The following is a 25,656-nucleotide window of genomic DNA, read 5'->3' on the forward strand; positions in this document are numbered from 1 at the left end:
TACAAATAGCTGGAGCCAATTTAAAAGATAGAGGGATGCAACTGCTTGGAAAAGAAGGAAAGTTGCTCTGAGGATTGTAACCCAGTTGGCCAAGGTGCCAAAGTCCAGCACTGCCACAGATCTAGGAGCATCTCTACCCCATTCATCAGCTATGGTAGCTTCAAAGAAGTAATCCATCAAAAGGCTTGAATGGCTTTGAAGTGCTCTGTATGCATGAGGACAAGGTTTGCTTTTCTGTTTTACTTACCATAACATAGTAATGTCTGAAGAGCTTCAGCTTTGCTAGGTTAATGGCAGCTGTCAAAAGAACAAAAGTTCATCAGAAAATTAATCAAAATGAGAGTTTCTCCTGATGTTTGTCTACCAGGTAAGACCATGATCAAAACTATGACTTGGGTAATTCCACACTAGAAGTATTCACCCCACAGCCTGCAGGGTGCTCTGAGGAATGCTAGTCTGGCTTGAACATATACTGGACAATCCCTAGGCTGGGGCGAACCACCTCTTAAAAAGGCAACTCGCTGAGATCACCTTTACACTAAGTTTCACATATACACACACGACCTACAGCGTAGAACCTTCCTCTAATGCTTATCTGTCTATACACAACTACTTACTGTTGCCTTAGGGCTGCCACAAGGGCCGTGCTGCTTGACACTACCTCAAAGCTGCTCACATCAGCTAAAGGCAGAGAGCATGTCAGGAAGTACTTGATAAAAGACAAAGGTTTTCTAGAAGGCAATCCTGCATCCAGGAACCATTGCATCTTGTTAAAATGTTCGGCTGCTGTTCAACAGCTAAGCTGTATTCTCCATCCCTCACTGCTCAGTCATAATTTACAAGTGGGATGGGGAGTCGCACTACCCAGTTCGCATGGCAGATGAGTGTGTTTCAATCCCAAACCCTGTGCGCCACGGCCCCAGGCTAAGCTGCATTTATTGGACAGATTACATCAGCTCTTGAGGAACACGGCGCATATTCATATGAATGAGCAGAGGTCAACACCAGATGGAGCAGCTGTCAGCTCTGGTTTAAGAGTCAGGTTTTAGAGGTGCAGCAGGATAACAGATACGGACTCCTGGTGGTTTTGTGACAAGAGGAGAGGCAAAGAGTCCAAGATATGTTGACAGCATGCAGAGATGCAATTTAGAGCCAATGAACACATGTCGCCGGTTAGAAAACACTGCCACTCTCTTACTTGTATTCCCTCCAAGCCCTCCTTCTGTTTAAGGGAGGTGGAGGTACAACACACAGTGCTTAAATTTACCTGTGCTCCCTCACAGAAAACACCTGCTCCACAAATCACATCTATAAAACACTCTATGCATTTGCACATAAGATCTGTCCAAGGTTCACCAACAATGCAAAATACAGTGTTATGCATCACAAAGAGAAGGACTAATAACTACAACAAAATGCTTCACTTTGTGACAAAAACAGTGACATTATTTTAATAAAAAGGTAATGTCAGATGTACCACTCAAATTGAGTTGTGTGTTCCCAGTACATAAGTTCCAGTACAGACAGATCATTCTGTTACAAACCCACTTCATTTTATCTAGAAATCAAGAGTCACTTTCCAAAGCTTACAGCACATCCCCTGAAACATTACAGGTTAAGCCATGGCCACCTTGAGACAGATACAAACCCTACTCCAGAGGGCACAAGATCACCACAGCACCTGACTGACTACCTCAAAGCATAAGGTGACTGGCAGGTGAATAAAAATCAGCAAAAAGCTGTTTTGATTCAGTACTGCCCAGTGGCATATCAGTTAAGAGGAAGCAGAGCCACAGCTCTAGAGGGAGAAAAAAGCAAACCTTATTTGGGAAGGAACACCAAATTTGCTTTCCTGCAGCTAAAACTCATACCATGACACACTTATCTGAACACCAGACAGGTTGCATTGGCTTTAGGACAGTGTCCTTGTGGGGGCAACCTTATGGCACAAACTGTATGTCAGGAGCAACACTGGCTCTTGATTTTGGAAGGATGGTTTCTTGTGGACTGCATATGAAACACTGAATATAGAATAGCACTGATGCTGCAACAAGGGGTTCTGGACTCCAGAACACAGTGCCCAAGCTGCAGGCTCACTTTTGAGGAATAGCTGCAGTCAAGCACAAAGAGCACTTCTCTATTCCCTGTGCAACAGATGCCAAGATGTGCAACAGCTAGAACTAAATCCTTGATAGCTAAATAAGCCCTGAGACATTACCTGCTCACAAATGCTGGTTTCCCACATTTAAATAGCAAAAACATATGTTTTTTCATAGGTCTAGACCTCCTCCACCAGATAGCTTAACGTTAGAAGTTTTCCATAATACAGTTAGAGAAAAATTAAAACATAAGTACGCAGAACAAACTCACTAAATCATGAAGCAGAGAGGCAGTGTTGTCCTATTTAAAGAATTACATTAAGTGTGACCATGAACATCTTGTGATTCACCACGTATCGGTTTGTACAGAAAGATCTATTTTGAACTCAACGCATCCATCTCCAAGAACTGCTACCAACTGGTGCACTGACAGGCCACGAGAATTCCCAGGCTTTGTGGTTGAAGGAACACCAACTCAACAGCTGTGATTCAAACTGCCAGTCCATCAGTGTTTTAGTCAACAACCGAGTGAGCTGGGGAGTCATTTCTGTTGGATTCATGCAGTGCACAGGAGGAGGAAAGGATAGCGAAGCCAAAGATCTGGCTGCCAACTCAAGCGTCACAATGCACTTCTCTCCCAGCTGATAGAGGCCAGCTCAAGATCTCACCTACCCATCATGATCATCAACACCAGAGTCATAGTGTTACATCTAGATATCTGGAATGGCTAAGCATGGAAAAGAAGGGTGAGGGAAGAGGAAAAAAAGACAAGAAGAACCAAATAAAAAGTCTGCAGAGGCACCTTTGGAAGCTGGCTTGCTTGGTTATCACAGCCAGGTGCTCACCAGTAGTTAACTCAACTTCAGGAATGCTCCTCTCCACTGTCAGATTCTAGAATCAGTATTTATGCACAGTTGCAAAATCCTGCCAGTTTTTCGAAACAGCTCAAAGTTACAGCACACACTCTTCTGAAGAAAGTCCAAAGTCATCCTTGTTTGTCATCAGCAGCTCGTGAACTGTTTTTTCACAGGCTGAAGGTGCTTCAAGCATTAATTCTTGAGTCTTGCTATACTGGACACTTTGAGACTTAGGCTCACCTACCCTGGCAGCCCAGATACCAACAGCAACGCTGCCAAGAGGGAAGGCCAGCAGCTGTCACAACTTAAATCACCTGCAGCCCCAGCCTGTAAAACTGTGATAAAACAGCAATCGCAGCATGCAGTAAAGGTTAGGTAATTTTATATTTTGAGCATGATAACCGTTCAAGGAACAGTGCCCAACTGCAGAGCATAACAAGAAAAGAGATTCTACCAAAGGTTTTACAAACTAATTCGTACCTGCATTCTGCCTCTTTCATAGACTAATTAAGATGAAAGCCACCCTCCAAGATAGACTTATAACTTCTATAACCTGCTTCTCAGTTTCCCCTCTTCATCACCATTTACTTTAACAGCTTATGCTTGCAACAGCCTGATCTGCACTGATCAAAACATAACATGCCACAGAATTTGGGAAATCAATCACTTTTTCATTTTGCTCCCTGTGCTAATTTCAAATGCTGAGGCAGTCTGTAAGATGGAGAAAAAAAGCCAGACAGCGACAGCCCTGCACACTATCAGACAATAGCTTTCTGATGAGTAAATCTGAACTTTTCAGAATATGTATGTAATAACAGAAAAGGACTGCAGATAAGGGCAAAAGGAGCTCAAATTCAGACAATACAGTATGCAAAGACAAACCATAACGTGTCTAGAGCAAGCAAAGTACAGCTAGGAGTATTTCCACGATGCACTGCACGCTATAGAAACGTGTACATCTGAGGTGCGATCTGTGCCATTACCGAATAGTAAATGGAAGTCTTGTATCCCCCCACTCCCCAGCAATGAAGGCAGCATGCGGATTTAGACCTCAAAAAGCAGCTCCAGGAGTAACTCTAAGACATACAGCCCTATAATCTCTATGGCACTCTGCTTAAAAGCATTCCTATACCAGGAAGATGGGGTCAAGCGAACAGATACAGCAACTCTCCATGTCACGCATTAGAAGGTGGCACTAGTTAATCTCAAATACTCTGAAGCACATTAGCCGTTTGGCACAGAAGTCCCCGTCACAGTCAGAAAAAATTCCAACGTACTGGATAAGCAGCGTGTCTCCCACACGTAACTGCCATTTCAGCCCTGGATACCTACATCCAGGGCACCTGGAAGCAGTACACAAGAACAGAACAGGCCCATTTCGTTTCTCAACTTGCATTTCTCAACATTTCCCAGCCCTCCTGTGCTATCCATGGAGGTCTCGACACTTAAATCACGAAGCTTTATCTCAAGGCTTTGAGATGTCCGTGTACTGCCTGGAGCATGTTTACCCGTGCATTACTCCCTGCTCCTTGCTGGAGAGCTGCCGAGGTGTTGGAGCACAGATCTGCACACCATCGCCTCCAGCATCTGCTGAGCTCAGCTGAGCCCAGGGGGCTGAGCACCACGCAGGACCAGGCTCCTCGCTCCCAGCCTTTGTGGCACACAAGCAGGATGACGCTGAAGACAGCAAATGGTTTTTCCTGACATGGGGGCCAAGTGTGAAAGCATTCATCATCATTTGCCCACTGCGCGGCACACGGGGGATGTTGCCTGGGAGCTATATGTTGCAATGCATTTCCCCTAGCACTGCTGCCAACTCTGCCATGCTGCAGTGCTTCGGGAAAAGAGCTAGCTGGTCGTGATCAGACTGCACCGAGCTTCACAGCTCTCGTCACACACAGAGGTCCAGGCAGAACAAAAGCTGCAGCCGTGTTTCCAGCCCTCTGTTCCTCCCTCAAACAACATATAACATGACAGATAACAGTGGGTTGTAAGACTTCAGAGGTCCAGGGACCAAGAACTGAGTTTCAAATAAGTTTACTATATCATAGTTCTCCTCCTTTTCTCATAATGCCTGTGAACAACGTAGTGGTAGTTGAGCAGCCCAAACGATTTAGCTTAGTTTGGCTCATTTAGGCTCATTTCCTTAAATCTGCAAGCAAGACATTTGCAATGCAGATCCAGAAGTGGACAGAGAGCAGACTGCCTCTGAAAAATACAGTGACAGACCAGAAGAGCTAGGCACTCGCTTAAATCTGAAGGTGGTGATTTTTTTAAAAGAAGCTCCTAAAATCCTATTTTCTACACCTATTTCAGTGCAGGACAAGCCTGTGTATGTCAGGTATTTAGCTTCAGAGTTAAAGATCACCTTCAAAGGAATAAATAAATAAATCACCAACCAACCAGGCAGCCCAGACCCAGCTGTATCGCTGTGCCATGCCTACTCTTTACCAGCAAACCACAGCATCTGTGCTTGTGAGGTCACCCTGGATAAGTTACAGCTTTAGACCCATTCCTCCAGCCTTGCCACTTTAGGAAATCATTTTAAGACAAATCAAGTTTAAACGAACGTTACCTAGTGACTCGAGATCACTAGCAGTAGTTTTAACAAGCCTTTTATGTAATTGTAGACAGCTAATACAAAGGCCTACAGCAAGCACAGCTATAACAGATTGAAGACTCATAGCCTGGCCAGCTTGCTACTTCATTTCCATGCTAGTCAGACTGCAGTCATGACTGCACTTGACCCAAGGGAGTGCTATCTAATAAACAGGTTGTGAAGTAGCTGGAAGAGGACAAGACAAACAGGCAGGGAACACAAGCAGGATTCTGAGCCATAAAGTCCTGGAGTCGTTAGTTCTGGTAGACGAAAGGAACCCAAAACAGTTTTCCTCAGATTTCATCACCAGCTAAAAGGTCACCAGAAGACCCAGTGCCAGGAAAAACAGCTATTTAATTTTTAGTATATAATTCCCCAAAATACCCTGTAACTTAATGAAGCCTATGCAAGAGAAACAGTGAAAGCAGCCCTTGAGGGCTGCTAATACTAGACAATAAATCCTAGCCAGCAATAGGCAGGCTGACCAGAACTCTGTCCACACATTAAGACAACCCTAACCACAGGATAGACAGTGCAGCAGCTAAACTGCACTTGAAAGGATGCAGAAGCTTTCACCACTTAAGGAGAAAACAGTCTTCATCTGTGGGGAAAAAAAAGGCTGAGGAATTCAGCATTAGTGCTGGTCATATTTTTCTTGTGAGAAGGCAAGACACTGAGCAGCACTTCTGCAGAACAGGACCTCCAAGGGAAGCCTACAGAGCTAGGAGCATGTGGTTCCACTCAAGACATTTCATTTATAAGCCTAAGAATGATTTGGTTGCACTATAATAAGGTAAATTTCTTCTTTAACTATTCCTTTATCATTAGGCTCACAGCTGCCTTATGCTACACTACCTAAACAATTACTGAACCTAGAGAATCTTCACAGCTAAGCATGGTAACAGCAGCAGTGCTTCTCAGATCACCATTTTCTTTTACTTCCTTTTTTTTTTTTCCTTTTACCTCCTCTTTTACTGTCCATGTGACGTTATAACACATCTTTCAGAATAAAAAGCCAAAAGCAAGGCTTGGTTTTACTCAGATCAGGATCCCACCCACCACAGTGTCAGACGGGCAGGTCAGGAGCCTTTATGTTGAACATCCTTGATGCTGTCCACCTTAATTCTGTCCTTCACTCAGTACGTTTTGAAGTTAAACTCCATAGCACCACCTTGTGATAAAAACCACCAAGTGCAAGGTGAGCACAAGCTAATAACCAACTTAGGACAGACCCAGTGGTTTTCCATCTCTGTTAGGTGCAGTAGCCCCCAAGTTCTCAGCATGGAAGAGTCACAGACCCCCTTACTGTACAGCAGGTCTTCTGCCTTAGTGACACACACTGACCCCACCCTGCAGGCACAGCTTCAGCTAAGAACCAGGCCTTACTTATGCAAACTCCTCAGTTAACAGAGAGACCTCTTCAAGGACCATCTAAATTCAAGTAGATTTGTGACAGTTAGAGCATAAACACTCCACATATGCTCAGTGGACAAGGTTAAAAATATCCACGAAAACATGCTGCTAAGAAAACTAGCAATAACATTCATGGTAGATTACTGCTCACTTTTTGCATTGGTTTCTAGGGGTAAATAATATTTTTATCCCTTTTATCTTACAGTCCCTCCAGAAACAATAGAATTAGAGGATAGGACTGGATTGAATGGATGTTTCAACAAAAGACCTTCTACAAATACAGCTTTCAAGAGTCAGCCCTAAATGACAGGCTACTGAAATGGCTGCCCGCTTCCTAGGAAGCCAGCGCTATGTTCCATGTGTGAATCTGCAGCCAACTGAGGAACTAATCTGGAAGCAGTGAGAGGACAAGGCAGGAAAAGCAAACACCACAAAAGCCATATTTGGGCTGATTTTCCATCCATCGCCTCGCTCACCGCTACAATAAACATAACATGACTTTACACAAGCAGCCCTTTAAATTGCTGTACAAACATGGACAAGTCAAGAGCTGTGTTACACTCGATGCCAATTTATGGTTTGTTTCCTACTGAGGTTTATTTCCCTTTGTCCAGGCAGGAACACAATTCTGTAGAAATTAGATTAGGCTCACCATTACTCAAAACGGACCCCCACTTCCAGAATTCTTTTCTAGATTGCTTCTGAACACCTGAGTCTGAGAACAAGGCAAAGCTGTCAGATGATTTGTTCTAGGTACCATGTCTAGCTTGCACACAGAGCTGAACGAGAACCAGCAAATAAGCCTCACGTGCGAGTTCTGACAGTCAAAGCAGTGCATGAGAAAGGGAATTTTCCAGATGTTATTCCTAAAAGTCCATCCAGGAAAAGCAGCAAAGCAACAGTAACATTGTAGACTTATAGCTTCAGTTTATGTTTTTCAAAATCAGCATTACGTTGGAAATTTTGGCAAAATCTTATTGCATGTAGCATAGAACAGCAAGAAAATTATGATTACTTGCCTTTCCCATCTGTTGCTGAAGCCTCCTGTAAATGTCTTATTGACCTGAAAAAATAAAAAAAGTAGAATAGCTTTAATTTTCACACTCCCTCTTCACTGCAGCCCCCTAGAGCTCTAACAGTTTTGCTAGCTCTCTATGGCCAGGCTATGCCCATAATTAACTGTGCCTTAGCGTGTTTGGCACTGCATACATTTCACCCCCATCTCAAGCAGTTAGTTCAAGTATCTGCATCTCCTTGTGATTAAGAAAGCTAAATTGCTAAAACCTGCTTCAGCCTACAGAAAGCTTTGAGGGATGGCAGGAGCGAAGTGAGAAACTGGGGCATTTTCCAGCTTAACGCTTTCCACTTGTACAAGTGAGCTGAGCTACTATTCAGAGTACTGCCAAGCATTTGGCATCTTACTGCTCTTTTAAGCTCTTTTCATTTAAAGACTTGATTACAGCTTACATGGCGACATAGGCATCTTATGTAACAGAAGCTACCCTGCAGGAATGGAAATTCAAGGGCCAAGTCTTAGTCACCTTGCTCATATGACTCAGCCCACCAGCTGCAGTGAGGCTGTCCAGATGAAAAGGGGCAGGATTTTGTGTCCTAGGCTTCCCTGCCAGTTTGTGTTGGTACCATGACAATGTAGGAGCACTGGTTGCACACTATATAAACAGCTACAGGACAGTTCACACAAATGCATCTGTTCTTCAGACACAGTTCTGTTATGGAAAGCAAGATTTGTCTTAGCATATCGCTACACAGGACACAGATTCTGCACATTATGCAGCTGAAGCTGTGACCGTAAAAGTTCCCTTTACATAGGAGATCAGAATCTCTCTCCAATGAAGGTTATTATTCCTGTAGTTTTATTTACCCAACCCAAATGCTCTCCCCACCCAAATGCTCTCCTTCCAGTGGGGGAAGTGTCAAGAAGTGGGTAGTGCAAATTTCTCGGAAGACATTTCCCTGCCTTGGCAGAAGGCCACTGAGACTGGGTTTGGTCATTACGCAGAGAACTGGGAAGCCAAAACCCACCTTAGTGAGCCAAGGTGAAGCTTACTCTCATCTACTGAGCACCATGTATGTGTTTATACACACACATATGCATCATGAAACAGTTTTCTCCAAAATGCTCAGGAATTGCACACTATAGAGTGAGGATGTGTTTATTAGACAGACACATTCCTTCTGTGTTTCAGAAAAAAACACTGGAGATACTGGAGAAAAACAAGAATATTGTGTTTACTAACCAAGGAGCCAGAAGCTCCTTCATATCCTCTTTTAAATCCAGCTGTTTATCCAATTAAGACTAAAATGAATTTAGAACATAAACGTTCTGACAAACTGGCAAGCAGCAACAATAGCATTTATCTGAATTATCTGTGTTTTGGTTGGGTTTTATATAACCAACATTTTTCCTTGCCAAGTAGAGTGGAAGGAAGGGCAGGGAAACGTTCCCTGTGGGATTATTTCTTCTAAACAGTCAAGTAAATATGCAGCTACTCTGGCTGAAAGAAGCTCTGATCTCAGACAGCACTATTGTTTTAGAATATAGTGGCCTACTTTCCAACCTCAGGCAGTAAAGCAAAACCCTATTTTTCAACATAAGGGAATCAGCACTTTGACAAGTTGCAAGCTTCAAAGGCACCTATAGTCTGTCTGCACTGTTCTGGCCATGCTTTTAAAATGCCCACTTTCATTTATCCTTTTAATATATTTCCCAAGCAAGCATCTTGCACAACATTGGCCTGAAGTGTTAAAGACCAACACAGTTTAATTAACGGAAGACTTGACTCCACAAAGGACAGACATTTACTTCTTTGCTTTGGTAGCATCTTAACCTTTAGCAGTCCATAACCACCAGCTGAGAAGCAGCCCAAGCCATCAGGGCTCAGAAACCATACATCACGCCCAGTGACTCACCATACCACTGGAAATAGGATGGCACCACAACACAGCAGGTCTACCAGGAAAAGGATTTCTTTCCACAGCCCATATTCAGTTGTTCCCTCTTCTGTCGACTCTATGATAATGTATGCCACGTTTGCCAGCACCTATGGGACAAAAGGTGCTTAATGGCCTCAGAAGCTTTCCAAAGAGAGAGAAGATGTGGGCTGCCAACTCAGTAAAAGCTGTCCCACAGTTGCAGAAAGAGGCTATTTGGTAACGTCAATTATTCTTCTGCAGCTCTATGTCAAAAATAAAACGTTCAGAAGCACCTTCACAGGATTTACAGAAATAACTGACTGGAATTAATTTCTGCTGACATTCAGGATGTAGCCCTTTTTGCTACATAATATGCTGAATCTACTGTACCAGTAGAGATAAAAAAAAACGAACAAAATTCCTTTATTTTTTTTACAATACCAAAACAGGAGTCTGCATACACTTAGAGAGCAAACAGTCTAACCACATTATCCTAAATCAAGTCAATAATTCAAACTGCTCATTCACAACATTTTGTACTCTGTACTGCTCTACAAGAACCTCAGACACTAAGTATACCCTTCTGATTTTGCAGCTGGGCAACAGATTCTGTCTTGGAAAGCAGACTATTCTACCTACAACAGCAAATAGAATTGCTCTCTTCCTTTATTCTTCAGCTGCTCGAGTAGGACATAAGCTTTGATTGCTTTGAACATACTGGGAAAATTTCCCTCAGACGCAATGGGTCTACAATTTTTCCCTTTCCTTAAACCCATTCAGCAAGCATTTCAGAAGTGACAGCTTTCATTTCATATCTCTGCTGAGTAATTTAGTACTGTTTTGCAGCCCAAGTTTTGTCCCAGCATGACCATACCTACATTAGAGTTACTTGATGCTTACTGACACTATTCAATAACCATTATCTCATACTCAATATGAGGAGAAAAATTGGAAAATTACATAAATAACTTCAGGCCTTTTCACAGCTTCCAAAACTCTCAAACTCAACTTGTATTGTAACCAAGAGACTTATACAAAAAGTAACTGTGATATTCTGTGTAGGATTCAGAGTCTGTGACATTTTTCACAATCAGCTCTCTCACAATATAGTGAGTATCAACATGGTTCAGTCCTCACCTGAAGCGGGATGACAATCATGAATATTTTTTTGTCTTTATCTGAAAGGATGTGTTTAATGAAAGCCCAGCCGGTTCCAATGAGGGCAATAGTGATGAACAGAAGAGCACCTTTCAGTCTGAAAGAAAAGCAGATAGTGCAAGGAGATTATTTTGTATTTCTGCCCAGGTCTTCTCTCCTACAGACAGCAAAGCCACAAACCCAAATAAATGCCTTGTTATTTGTAAGTCTGGCAAGTGCTTATCCTACAAGAGTGAAGCAGATGTATTTGCTTACAACTGTGCACCACACAGCAACATTACCCTTCATTCACAACTGTCAATATAAGCAATCTTTTCCTGAGGGAGTCATCCATTTACCATCATGAACAGGAGAAAACACTGGCAGCTGCACCCTCTTACTATTCATACCAAGAGCAAATTAGATACTTGAATATTAGTATGAATAAAGAATAGCAAAGCATTTCTCCTTTTACTCCTTTACCCACAAAGTACCAATTCTCTGCAGCTGCCCTCTGCAAGTAGAGCTTTCCCCTTTACACGGGGCTGACTCTTATCTTGTCACTCAGACCTTAGTACAAAAGAATCAGCAATTTCCCAGTTTTCTTTGAAGGGAGGGGGTTTTTCTTTGAAGGTAGGGTTACACCAGGAATTCAGTTTCATTGTTTGATTCTACCAAAACAATCTTCTGATATACTTACAGGTGAGTGATGTAATAGACAACAGCCCAGCCTTCAATAGGAAAACCCTGAGAAGAAATGTAGTGATAGTCGATCTGGAAGCAGAAAATACAACGTGTTACTTCATAATCCTCTCACCAGCACCCCACCCACGCCTATACAATAGGTCTGCTCTTGCAGCCATTTCAAGTTTTATTCTCCATCAGCGTATACAAACTCATCTCTCCCATAATTTAGAGGATGCTTCCTCCCAACACATTCGAGTTTTGTTTAGTACTGATCAGGTTATCTCCATTTTCTCTATTTCCTAAGCATCAGTGAATACATTTTATACAATCTACATCCTTCGTACACAGCTACAGTTAAAACAATTGCATATATAGCTTATTAATTCATTGCTCGAGTTCAGTTGCAATAGGAAACTAGAGGCTCCCTAGTTTTACTTTCATTTGGAAACAAGATTCAAGCCAGTAGACTCCAAAATTTTTGTAGGTATTATCCTTGTATAAGCTTGACGGCAGAGATCATGACTGGCACTAACACTGAAAGATTAAATGTTTGTCATTATCTTTGTTAATGATATCTTTCAGCGGAAAGGCAAAGTCAATACAATTCAATAGAGACATCATGTATTGAATGTGTTAAAGCTTGTAGTGTTAGGTCTGTCATGGTATGCCATACTACGTCAGCTGAAGAAGCAGCCCTCAATTTTACAGACATCAATCAAGGCCAACCATTCATTAACATTTATTGTTAAGACATGTAGCTGGAGCTGTACCATTACTTGAGCTTCCAAGCCAGCCTCAGATGGCTGAAGCATTAGAATTCATGGAACTCATTCAAGCCTCCCGTATATCCTTGTTGCTTTCCCTTTTCAGGACACGATCTCAATTGTATTTGAAGTCACAATTTGCTGATGAAAACTGAATCGCTTCCACCACACAGCTGTGGTTCAGTATCAACACTCCAATATGAAAGACATTTCTCTCCCCCTTCGCTCCTCTTTCCCACCCCCCTTAATGCAAATTCCTCTAACATCATGCCCTGAATTCCACATTTCTAATTCCCAGCTGAACAGCTTAGTGAATAAGTTATACGTACCGCATGGAAGACCAAGGACAGAGATTTTGTGAAAGGGAGGGCTGCCATTAGCCAGTGAATCTTAAAGACATCATTTCTGTGGAGAAAAAGACCTATCAGTTAAAAGCCAGCAGTAAAAATCTGTTTCTGCAAGGATATTTTCTTTATCCTAAACGTCAGAGTAACTCCCAGGAGGAGCTGACTATTAGTGTAAAGGGACTCTTTTTAATGCTGCAGTGCAAACTTCTGCAGCATCTTGAATAACATTTTAACAGCATGTTCTGCTATTACTTTTTAATTAGTTTAACATGGTAGTTCATAGCTATGATCTATACATACAAGATGTTTGTTAGAAAATTACTGAATACAATTCCAATGGTATCACAACTGCTGCCCCACCCCTCAAAGTCACTAAACTACACCACCAAGCTTGAACTTCAGACTACCAAATCATCACATCACCTACTGAACTTCAGACTACCAGATCACCACATCACCTACTGAACTTCAATTCAAGTCCTAGGGTCCAAGCTGCTCCTGGCTTCTGATGTTATGTTTTAATGATTAAGAAGCATGGCACATAGTGAGGAATTCCCACCACTTGGTCTATAATCGAAGTGTTTATGGCTCTTGTCTGCTGTTCCTCATAAGAAAATGATTATTAAAGATTTCTTGTTACATAGAGTTACTTCCAAATAGTATTCTCTGTTGTCCACTACAGGAATTTCCTGTGTATTTTTTGCCACAATATATTAAAATATGCACACTGCATGCATAACCTAACATAAGACTTGGTAACTTTTAAACAATGGTCTCCTACAACATCACCTATTAAAGTAACTGTTGCATCTAGAAACTGTATTAGGTACACAGCATTGAGCAGGATTTAGAATTCTAAGTGATCACATCTGAATTGGGCATAGTAAGAGGAGGAATAAAATTAAACAAGGTAGGTCCGTATTTGTCACTGACACAGCATTAGCTTGCTTACCTGCGTTTACGAAGTATGTGGATCCACACAGTCCCAGACAGGAAAAAGAAGAGTGCCATGGAAATGTAAAGTTTTGGCAGTGGAATCTCACCCGCTGAGAGGTAGCTTTCAGGATTCTTTTCCGTAATTTCTATCTGAATATTAAAGGTGTGTTACGCGTACAATTGAAAACAGATTTGGCTAAAGCATTGTGAACTTTAATTGCTAACTCAAACAGATACACTCATTTAAAATTAGCCTTTCTGAAGTGCTAACTTATGAGACAACAAAAAAATATATATAATCAGCTCTTCATCTTCAAGCATCTCAAGATATTTTTCAAATTGCACCTGTAATTTCCTTGAAAAGCAGAAAAGGACAGGCAGTCCCTTTTTGTGCTTCAATTATACAACGTTATTCAGAAAGGAAGTAATAGGACATGTGCTATGAAATATTACCCTTAAGGGTGTTCACCTAACAGTGTAAAAATGCATCCTGATTTAGGCCATTAAAAGCAAAACAACAATGAATTCACAAATACCAACAATTTAGATTGCAGCAACAGCCTTAATATCTGTAACTGTTTAGAGAAAAAAAAATGTGATTTTGGGGACTAACATACCACAAACAGCTGTTCTAGCTCATCTCATTACAGCATCTAGTCACAACTGTGTACACTCAACCAATCCCACATGCAGTCTTCAGATTTTCAAACATTTCTCTAAAAGTAGTACTTTAATTCTTCTTACTGTAGTTGCTGCCTTCAGAAACACCACTACAGAGATTAAATGCGCAGCTCTGAATCACTTCCCACCCCAGACAGACACTCATGTACCGCATGTGCTTGGTATACAAGCTAGACTAAAATATACAGCTTTCAATTCTAAGTGAATGAGTTAATTATACTTTAGAAGCTATACTCACATCAAGACTAAATAGCTGCTTATCATTATTAGGCTGCCCCTTTTCGCCAACGCATTTGTGGAAATACAGGCTGTAGAGACCTTCTTGGTTATCAGAGCTGATGTTAAAAAAAAACTGAAAACAAAGAATAGGAAAGTCAGCATTCTTCTCATTCACAACAGGGTTGCATTGTTAAGAATCCTTCTTTCCTGAGGCCAGAAAAGTCATTTTGGTTCAGTTGGTTCCTTTCTGCAAACATACTGTTCTGAGTATACATGTACCTGTGTATCTGCAAGTTTCAACAGCATTCCAGATACAGAATCACTATTGCTGTGCACTCTAGAAACCCAGGACATTTGGGCATCAGCATTTAAGTCAGTTAACACAAACAATAACAGGAGTGTCCTCTATTTAACATGGTGAAGCACAGAATTTTGATCATGCTTGCCTTAATGCATAAGAAGCTGTTCTGTTCTCACCACAACCACACAAATTTTCACAGCTATGCAAATTTGCTCTGTTTCACATTATGATCTAAAATATGCTTGTTTTATAGTAACCAACAATGACGAATCAGTGTACTGCAACAAAGCATTCATCTGGTTTCATGCAGAGCAGCTGTCCCTTAAGTGAATCATCAGACAGGTCACAGCTATTTGTTGTTAGAAATCTGCATGCACTAGCCAAATCCCAGTAAATGCTAAGGCTTTAACAGACCAAATACTTGGATATGCCAAGGCTCACAGACTATCATATTCAGGTGAACTGCAAGGAGTTTAAAATCAGTCCCCACACTTTATGAAAGATGAGCTTTCTGGCATTTCTTTCAACAAGAGTCCATCTCAAACTTACAAAGCTACTAAAGAGGCTCTGTACCAACGAAACAGGCACTACAATAAGGAGCAGCAGACTTTTCACGAAGTACTGTGTCAAAGGAACCATCTATAACACATTAAGACTAGACAATGGCAGAAACCCTACCTGAAATGAGAAAGTTCCTCCATCGTTGTGAACATGATGCTGTTGTTCTATTATGCTCTGGGAAAAGGAAAACAGACACGGATTTCTAGGCAGGTACCTACTACATCTGGTTACATCACCCAGACAAACAGAACTGCATCCTGTACATTTATAGTGGAAGCTGAGAGCAACAGAATACTCCTTTCAACTTTCTGGCTATATTTATATTGTAATGTTTTGCCTTTTTTTTTTCTGAATGAGAACAGCAGATTCTTACCTGAGAGGTTGTTGTACTTCGTTGGGACTTCTTATCTAGAGATAAAAGTATTAATGGTACATTTAGAGTGTTTGCATTTAGACAGCCTCACAAATTACCACCTTTTACACATTGCCAATACCTTACTCAAATATTCCTACACTCATCTGCATGACAGTTTTCAAGATGATCATCAGAGATTCTTCCCCAACCCCTCCTTACTTGCCTAGGACTCTTCCCTCTACTACCATTCATTCTGGATGCATCCTTAAATGTTAAGGCAGGCTTCCCTACTACTACACCTTCCACAAAACCCTGCCAAAAGAAACTTTCCACCCCCTTCAGCTACAGGGATGCAGGAGGCAGATGGCATATACTGGATTCAGGCTACAACTTTGTTTCCTACACTCTACAACTATGTGAGTTTAATGTTACCACTGATTAGCCTCAATGTACACATTAGGCCTGACAAACTTACAAAAAAGTAACTTGTTTTAGGGAAGGAAAAGGTTCTCAACTCCTTATTAGGCAAGGTCACAATTTAAAAAAAAAAGCAACCTGCCAAGTAAAGATCTGTTCTGGAGAAATTTAAACTGGCAGGAGGCTTCCACAGAGCAGCATGTGAAGTTCACAGTTTCACTCCACTCACTTCAACAGACCCTGTATGAAGCTTTCCAGACATACAGTCATTCCATCCTACCAGAGAGTAAAAGTTTTAAGACTTAAGCTTTGCTTTTGGCTTCCGTGTGTCAGCACACTGTCAATGTTCACAACACTACTGCAGGAAAAGCAAAGCTAGAGCTGTCAGACAAATTATCTTTAGTGCCATCCAGCTTTAGCTCTTGACTTGTTAAAACAGCTGTGCAAAATAAAGACAGCATACTCCATTTTCACCTATATCAAAGATCATGCACACTACACAACAAGACAGACTCCATCTACTACAGATCAGTCTGCTACATTTAGGAACTCTTCCAGGAAGAGATAAACTGTTTAGACCTAATTCCATAAGGGCAGAGATTGTCAAATTGTTTCATCTGCTGGTCTGGAAGCCAAAGATGTATCCCTGCCAGAAAGATTACCGGTATAGTTGCCTCTCCATCCCCTTAACTTCCAAGTGAGAGACTAGATTTTAACCTCTCAGATAAGGAAGATCATCATCTCATAAAAATAAGGTCTGGAAAGGACATGTGGGCATCTTTAATGCAGTTTCTGAATCAAAGCAGCCCTACTGTCAGTAATGGACCACACTGGACACAAGTGTTTAAAATCTTTTAGTGCAGATAGTCCAGCCCCTCCTCACAGATACTGTAGGTCTCTCACAGTCACGCTAAGCCTCCAGGGGATATAATGCACATCACTGAGCAGGAGAGACTTCAGTCCAAAGAATAGCCCAAAGAATGGGCAGGTTTACACAACTGTCAAATTCTAGCCCAAGGGGATCCTGGTACGTGACCACAACACGCTGCTGGGTGCACATCAACCAGAAACTAGCAGTGACAGCACACATAGATCAGGTTGAGCAGACTTACCTTTGCCATCTGTATTTTGTTCAGTCTCCTCCAGACTTGTACCAGAATCAGCATTTTGTTCTGACGTTTTTGTTGGCTTGGTAATCGTGGCAGTAGCATTTTCCTCAGACACGAATGAAATTTTAGGTAACAGAGAAGAAGCTTCTGCAGAGAACCGTACTTTCACACTAAATAAAATTTTTATACAAAAGAAAAGCCAATCAACATTCTTAAAGTGGCTTGCATAGTCTACACGTGACCAGTAAAAGACAATCACCTTATTAAAATGCAAGAAAAACCTACACCAAAGAAACAAGTCACATCCCCTAACCCCTTCAACACACAGAAAGAATTCTTGAATCACTTTATACCTCAAAATTTCTTTCACTCCCAACTTTCACGTAACCCACTGAGAATACAGCTACATGCACTGCAGCTTTCCAAGCCCTTCAAGAAGTATCAAATGTTACATTGACTTCAACTATCGAAGTAACCCAAGAATGCAAAGTACACCATTTACTCACACTTCATTTGTGAAGTCCAGAAGTAAGATTACAATAGACACATCTTGCTCTGGTTTCTTTCTCAGAATACAGTAATCCAATTCTTCATCCTGGAAAGGAAATCAAAAACATTTTTGAAGCATCCTCCTGTTTATAAGAAATGGGTATGCTCTCTCCCACGTAGAGGCTACTATTTTTAGGTCAGCATCCACATCTCTTACCAGGTAAGTGGAGAAGCCATCGTTCCTTGTTCGATCCAAACTGAACCCCACCTATGAGACAATTAAGAAGAATCTGTCAAATTAAAACAGCTCAGCCTCCCAGAATGAGAAGCCAAGCCAAGTCAAAAACACTGCTCTCAAATTAACCTGTTTAAGACAGAATTTTTCTCATTACCTGTTTAGACAGAAAATCATTCAAGTATAATAGACTTGCTGCTTCATCCATACCTACTAAGAAGGTAACATATACTGACTCGAACTCAAACAAGAGCGCCTTCTGGCATTGCTCCCTTTCAACTTGCTACAGTACTTTTCCAGATAATTTTGCATGAGGAAAAGATTTAATACTTTTTGTAATAAGGTAGAAGTATGCAGTAAAGTCAGAACACATCTGTTTTCTACCCAGGTATTTCAATATCGCTACTAAAATCATTCACATAACATACTATGTACTACATAAGGTGAAAGTTCTCTAAAAATCTGGATGTGGTCACTGTACTGAGAATCTACTGATAATATGATTACACGGTGTATTTGAATATAACAGGACAACGATATGAAAAGTCTCAGCTCAGAGGACTGTTTAGGAAACCTCTGTTCAATAGAGGATCAATATATACCCACAGTTTGTACTTTAGTATGTATGGGAATGGCACAAAGCTGCGCTGTAGGATGTTCAGACTGGACATCAGGGAAAATTCCTTTGCTATGAGCATGGTCACACACTGGAACAAGCTTCCATGTGGTTGATGCCCCCATGCCTGTCAACACTCAAGAGGCATTTAGATAATGCCTTTAACAATATGCTTTAACTTTTGATTTGCCCTGAAACCGTCAGGCAGTTGGACCTGATGGTCTTTGTAGGTCCTTCCTACTGAGTTATTCTGTTCATAAAATATATATATGGACACACAGGTTCAGTCGAGGATGTGACGAGTTAAAATTTGACCTTAAAGCAGAACAGACAGCACTTGAGACTAAGTCTCATAACGTATACATATCCTCACAGGTTGCTTGCAATGGGGAGCAAAGCAAATAGCACCACCAGTTACAGTCTGATACTTCACCCAAGTTCAAACATCCAGTGCAGGGGCAACTTGACAGAAAGCTTAAGGCAGTGATTGGACTCAAAGTGACTTACTTCTGTGCCCTTAGCAGCACTCATGGGTGGCTTCAACGAAAGGTTGCTGACATTGACTTTCATGAAACCATCCTTGAAGAAGCCAAAGGTATTCAGGTGCACTTTCTGCCTCACATCATCCTATGAGAAAGAAAAGACAGGTTACCAACTCCATACACAGGTCCTGGTTTTGGCTGGGTTAAACAATAACACGCAGCCACCTGCTCAAGCAATTACAGAGGAAGTAGGGTGACCAAGATTGACATTTAAGTATTCATGCAAAACATCTGTCTGATAACACCAAGAGCAAATCTCTTTAGGATACCTTCAGATACAACCAATCAACTCTTACAGCAACTTAGACTTGAACTTTAAACAAATGTGTCATTGCTGATTATTTGACTCTACTCCTGAGAATGCTGCAAGAAAAGAGTCTGGAGGAAATTAAATTGCTGGCATCACCGATTAAACAAACTATTGCTACCAAAAAAGAAAAAAAAGACTGGAGATGAATGAAGAAAACTCTTGTTTGAACCCTAGCCACTGTCATTGCAACAGACTGAAGAGGAATTAGTCGACTGTAATACTCTTACCTAACTGAGAGCTGGGTTTGGGCCATGTGTTTAGCAAGTATCACACCACATTATCGTCCTATCAGACCTTCTGTGTTAGGCAGGGTCACTGCTTGGCAGTCACACACCTAACACACTGCAAAGCTATCTGCACGGCACAGATGAGAACATTTCTTACGTAGCCTCCTTCTTCCAAACGATTTTTAATAATGGTCCTGGTAAAACTCAAGGCCTTGAGTCTTACAGGTAGGGTAAGCACTGAATATAGATAGGCGGGGTCCAACAGAACCACTAGGGTTAGTTTCTCTAACAGAAATCCCAATCTCTAATCCCCTCCCCTGCCCACAGGCTTACTTGCAGAATAATTTGCCTCCTCTCAAACTGGCAAGGAAACTAGAAATTCATACCTGTTCATGCCTTGCCTAGCTTATTAAAGTTCAAGTACACTTGGCTTCTTCTTTTTTTTTTTTTTTTTTTAGGAGGCTTGAGGGACCTAATCTGAAAAGAGGTAAAAATTACGCACAGCTGCCACATCAGACAAGGAAAGGTCACATTCCTGGTACTTTGCATTCTGAGATCAATAAGTAGGTACAGAAACACACAATGGTTTGGGTTGGAAGGGACCTTAAAGATCATCCAATTCCAACCCCCTGCCATGGGCTGGGGCACCTCCACTAGGTCAGGTTGCTCAAAGCCCCATCCAGCCCGGTACGCAACTGCACCCTCAATCCTACGAGGTCGTTAACTGGAAGAAAAATAAGAACAGAGCAACAAAAATTAAAAAGCACATTTAAAACCTAGTTTAAAGCACTTTTACAAGTGATCACTGAAAATAAGTTATTTCCTCCTCCTGCTATGCCTAGAAAAAGATAATCAGATTTCAGAATACTTGAAGCAGAGAAGTCAACTGTTAAAGGCAATCAGACTCTTCTGGACGAGGCAGTGGAAGACTGAGCTATGAACTCAACAAATAAATAAGTCGTCTCTTTCCCTTGATCCCCAATTTTGCTATCTGCATAAAACATTCCTTACACAAATGCCACTGTAAGAGCAGGACACAAAGCCTGGCACAGCTGACCTGTAATTTAGCAGTACTAAGAGATCACCCTAATAGAATCAAGCTAACCTGACAAATAACCAGATGGTTCCCTTAATGCTCGGAAGAGGAAAAAACAAAGTTAGCGACATGGCTTACAGCAGATGCTTTGTTTAACAGAGTATTACAGTGGTGCCATATTTGCATTCTAGGCACTTGGACACTTGAAACAAGAGTCCACGTGGGTCATTTAACAATGCTTTACAGGTTATTTCTCAGTCAGAATAGAGGTTTAATACTAGCACTTCTGGACAGAATTGTGTGGGCAGCAAGGAGAGAAACAGAGCATCATCCAGCCACAAGGCGTTCTGTATGTTGTAAATACAAGCAGAGACACAGGATATCATTCAGAATTCCTGCAAACACTATGCAATTTCAGTTCAATTTCATCATTTGCTTCATTGTTTCCCCAGTGTGCTCCCCATGAACAAACAGTACATACCACACACTTTCCTCCCTGGTTTTATATCAGCTTTGGGTGCTTAGAGTTTACGGATTTAGTTCACAAATCCTTCAGCTTTACACGATCCTGGCAAGCAGCAGCGCACTCCCCATGAGCATCTATTGCTCGGCGTATCAATAGCTCGAAGATGCTGGCTAACTGACAGTCATCTCACCTCTCACGAGAGGTTTAACGGGTTGGATATATCTGGCTTTTACTTATATCCACTCAACTGCAGAAATATTTGATTGTGTGTTTAGAACAAAGGTGTGAACCAGCACAAATGAATACTTAAGCATCTGAGCTGTTAGCATGCACGGGATTTTAATTCATATAGGATGCCTTCAACACCTAAACATGTCCCTTCAAGAGGGGATGACCTGGGCCTTATTAATAACAGGTTACAGTTGTACCAACAGATTAAGTTGTCAGCTGCTTTCCATAAAAATCTCTCCCTCTCAGATGAAAAGTCGATCCTGCACCATTTGAGTACAACTCAAGAAAAGTGGCATGCAAGGTCCTACAGAATGGGTAAAGATATTTTTGACATTTTACCCCAAATCTAACTGGGATGATGCTATCAGTATGAGTTGCTTTGAAAGGGCTTTCCAACTTGTGCAATTGAAATCTGAGACTTAACCAACATAAAAAGGCCAGAGGGATTTACGGACAGAAACAACCACTGAAAAATAACGTCTTCCAAATAAAAAAATAACATGACATCACAGTCTTGACACTGTCATAAAACAGGAGGGGTTCTACTTCCCTTTTGGAAGCCAGCGCATTACAGAGCAATCTCACTTTAATAAAGTAACACGACAAACTGCTACACAGCATCCTCAGTTGGATGGTTCCTCTTGATAATTTACTGGAAACCCCTAATTCCAGCTACTCGCCAGCATTAAACTTAGTTGTGTACCTGACAAAGGTCTCATCTGGACAAACTTCCTCATTCTCTGAAGCAGTCGGTATTACAGTATTCAAATGTTAAGACCAAAAAACCCCAAACCCACAGCACATGCCCTGCTTACCATGTTTTTGGTAAACAGAAACATGCTAATTGCCACCCACTTTTGGAAACCTCTGAAAATTGTTTCCATTAGTCCTCTTATGCTTGAAAAAAGCATTTTTTGTTTGTTTTTAACATACCATGTTATTTTAATGAAGCTGATAAGTGCTAGCAAGGAAGAGCCTTCATTAGATGAAGTTATTCTAACAGCACGGGTCAAACAAATCCATTTTCTATCTCAGAAAAAATCCTCATTTTGTTTCTGTAAAGAGAAAAAGCTCTTTTCATGGCTGCAAGACGCGCTGATTGCGACTCGCTTTTCTGACATCAGAAGTTTCACTTCCGGACGTTAACTACGAAGACAGAACGAGGCTTTTCCAACGTAAGTAACAACAGGCTGTTTGCAGACGCCTTGTACCCAGCACCCACTCAGAGCCGTGGCCTTCAACCTGGCACAGCCTCAAAGCACACACTGCCACCAGCAAGGAGCCAGCGGCAGTGACACCAGAAGGGGGGGTTCATTATGAAAGGGTACCGCTGTCAGAACCTGGTGTTTACATAAACGCTGTAAAGCAGCAGGTGAAGAGGCTGCACTCTAACAATGAAGCTCCTGTTTATACAGGTGTGTGAAGGCACCACAGGACATCTGCTTCCCGCAGTGCGTGGCAGCTCAGCGCTGCAACCCATGCAGAATACCTACAAAACTGAAGCCACACGCCGCTTTGATTGTAAGAAGGGCGCGAACACTTTGGGACTTCAGAAATGCTGTGAAAGGATCTGGGAACTGTGGTGTTGGGTGCTGAGAATGTTTGCTTGAAGCCAGACCGAAAGTTTACAATGTAAGGGAAAAAAGCGTTGCCCTGGGAGAAACTCTTCCAGCATTCAAGTGTTGGTCAAAAATTCTTTGAAACAATAAAGTAACCAGCAAAATTTCCTAGTTAGCTGTTTCTGAGAAAGGTTAGCTTTTCCTGGGGCAGAACAACGTTCACCCGGTTGTACATCAGACAGCTGTACGGACTGGAAACCCCCTACAGCTGGGACAGGAAAGCATCCCCGCATCCCAGCGGCTGGAGGGGAACTCCTGCAAGGCCTTGGCACTCCCCCTCCCCTGCTGCAGCAGTGCCGATCCCGCTCTTTTTACACTTTATTAACTCCTTTGGGTGTTTTTATAGGCAAAACCCGACGTCGTTCGCTCTGTTGTGCAAAACTGACACTGAAAGCAACCCCCAGCCCCACGCTGCGAAGCCCCCGACCCCGCAGCGCCCCCTCAGCCCCCTCCCAGCCCCGGGCTCCCCTCAGCCCGAGGGGCAGCAGCGGCCCTGAGGGGACGAGGGGCAGGCCCCGGGACTAGGCCCGGGGGCTCCCCGCCAGCCTCCAGCCCCCTCCCGCTCCCCTCAGGCGGCACGGGCCTTACCCTGAGGGTGAGGTGATGGACGCGGGCAGCCGCCGGGCCCGCGCAGAGCAGCGCCAGCCCCAGCCGCAGCCCCAACGCGGCCCAGCCCGGCGCGGCCCCGTCGCCGCGGGCCGCCATCTTCAGGCCAGCGTCAGCATCCTCCTCAGCGCCGCTTCCGGGGGCAGCGCGGGACCACGCCCCCTCCCCGCCAAAGCCACGCCCCCTCCAGCCTGGCCACGCCCCCTCTCTGTCAGGGCCCGGCCCCACCCGCTCGCCTCACGTTTTCCCGCCCACCCGCCCCCCCCTCAGAGGTGCCCTGCCCGGTTTGTTAAGCGATGCGTTGGAGTTTTGGCTGAATATCTCAGCAAAACGGCCCTAAAATAAAACACGGGGCTTTCGGCTTTCATACTGAGGTGGTTTGGAAGCTTCTGAGCTGTTTGAAAGCCGTTTAGAATCGTAGTTCCACTTGAAAATATAATTTCACACAGCTGGGGCACGGCTTCTGTGACTTCCCTCGCCAAGGCAGCACAAGAAGCGTAACACAACATAAACGTCTCTTGTTCAGAGTAACACAACATAAACATCTCTTGCTCAGAGTAACACAACATAAATAGGGGTGACTTAAGTGGCTAACCCACTGCCAAACCCCTTTTTAAAAGGCTACACAATGTATCTACGTTATGGAAGCCATCAATGCAAATAAATGTAATTTTTCAGTGTTCTGCTACCTCATAACTCGCACGTTTTCATTTTCCTGTTTAGTGTACGAGGCAGGAGCTGCACGACACCCGTCACCCAGAGCCAGGCAAACAGCTGGGCTGGGACAGGTGAGCAGCAAAGCCTGAGGTGAATAGGTCGAGAAAAATCCCCACCTTTACAACAGCAACGTTGGGTTGGATGGCTCATCCTTGGTCAGATGTGATTCAGGTCTTACTGTACGGGTTATTTCTTACGGTTTCGTTTCCCCTGTTTTCTTGGATACTCTTAGGTAATAGAATAAACACAGAAACCTCGACATCAACCAAAGAAACCTGGACGGATACCAGAAAAATACCAAAAAACACCTGGAAGCATGAACAGCACACATATATACACACACCCCCTGTGTTTTTCAGGAGGATTCTTTCCCTAGCTAGTCCCCGGGCCGTGCCACTAGATGTCCCCTCAGCACCAGGCCTCGGAGCCCACATCCCCTTAGGAAGCCTACGTGACCATGGTCAGAGTTTATTTCAAAAAGATAGTTCTGGTCCAGATATTTTCTCGGAATGTTTTAATAACGTAATCATAGTTTCTGTGCACAGACCACCCTGGGAAACCCAGAGACAACAGATTCATGAGAAATGGTTGCTTGCAACCGCAGCAGAGACTTTATGCCTTGCTCTGCTGAGGAGCCTCTTTTAGTCTGAAGGTTCTTCCTAAGAACAAGCAGGGATTTTTATGCCACAGACTGGAAATTATCAGAAGTTTGATTTGTTTTCCTTGTAACTCTCTACCAGCTATCAGAATATTGTAGTGGCTAAGTTGCAGCTATCTTAGACTAAGTGTATTGCAAGTTGGAATTTGCGATGTTTACTTCATTTGGTGAGGTGTTTTTAAAAGAATATATGTTATAAGATTCTATACTTATATTTACATCCCTATCAATATACCCTTGTCATAAAATGAATGGGATAGATCAGTTGGAAGTGACCTACAAAGGTAGAGTCCAACTGCCTGACCGCTTCAGGTCCAGCTAAAAGTTAAAACACTACCGAGGGCATTATCCAAACCCCTCTTGAAGATAAGGGCATGTCGTACAGCAGCAAGGGCTCACTGTTCCCTCAAGACCACAGAGCACAATAACGCACCCAACAGGACAGGGGCTTCACCATGTTGTGTGCAGTCCCTCAGTTCTCAAGCAAG

At 42.6% G+C, this 25,656-nt stretch overlaps 1 protein-coding gene across 2 annotated transcripts in view; it reads right to left on the reverse strand.

The window, feature by feature from the left end:
• GPR107 (G protein-coupled receptor 107) overlaps positions 1-23,953 on the reverse strand; it is a 37,201-nt gene extending 13,248 nt beyond the window's left edge. The window contains exons 1-16 of one of the 2 annotated variants that reach the window (XM_027471228.3): positions 23,776-23,953; positions 19,264-19,383; positions 18,123-18,173; positions 17,923-18,011; positions 17,420-17,586; positions 15,909-15,943; positions 15,653-15,709; positions 14,693-14,806; positions 13,790-13,923; positions 12,820-12,895; positions 11,740-11,813; positions 11,040-11,157; positions 9,900-10,030; positions 7,988-8,031; positions 7,621-7,683; positions 248-297 (exon numbers count right to left, since the gene is read on the reverse strand). In XM_027471228.3, the coding sequence (XP_027327029.3) occupies positions 248-297; positions 7,621-7,683; positions 7,988-8,031; positions 9,900-10,030; positions 11,040-11,157; positions 11,740-11,813; positions 12,820-12,895; positions 13,790-13,923; positions 14,693-14,806; positions 15,653-15,709; positions 15,909-15,943; positions 17,420-17,586; positions 17,923-18,011; positions 18,123-18,173; positions 19,264-19,383; positions 23,776-23,892 (1,440 nt within the window). In that variant the 5' untranslated portion in view covers positions 23,893-23,953. The remainder of the gene's footprint in view (positions 1-247; positions 298-7,620; positions 7,684-7,987; positions 8,032-9,899; positions 10,031-11,039; positions 11,158-11,739; positions 11,814-12,819; positions 12,896-13,789; positions 13,924-14,692; positions 14,807-15,652; positions 15,710-15,908; positions 15,944-17,419; positions 17,587-17,922; positions 18,012-18,122; positions 18,174-19,263; positions 19,384-23,775) is intronic. The other variant, XM_027471229.3, reaches the window with a different exon arrangement.
• Between the last annotated feature and the right edge of the window lie 1,703 nt (positions 23,954-25,656).

The sequence above is a fragment of the Anas platyrhynchos genome, chromosome 18 (genome assembly GCF_047663525.1).
Source record: "Anas platyrhynchos isolate ZD024472 breed Pekin duck chromosome 18, IASCAAS_PekinDuck_T2T, whole genome shotgun sequence".
NCBI lineage: Eukaryota > Metazoa > Chordata > Aves > Anseriformes > Anatidae > Anas > Anas platyrhynchos.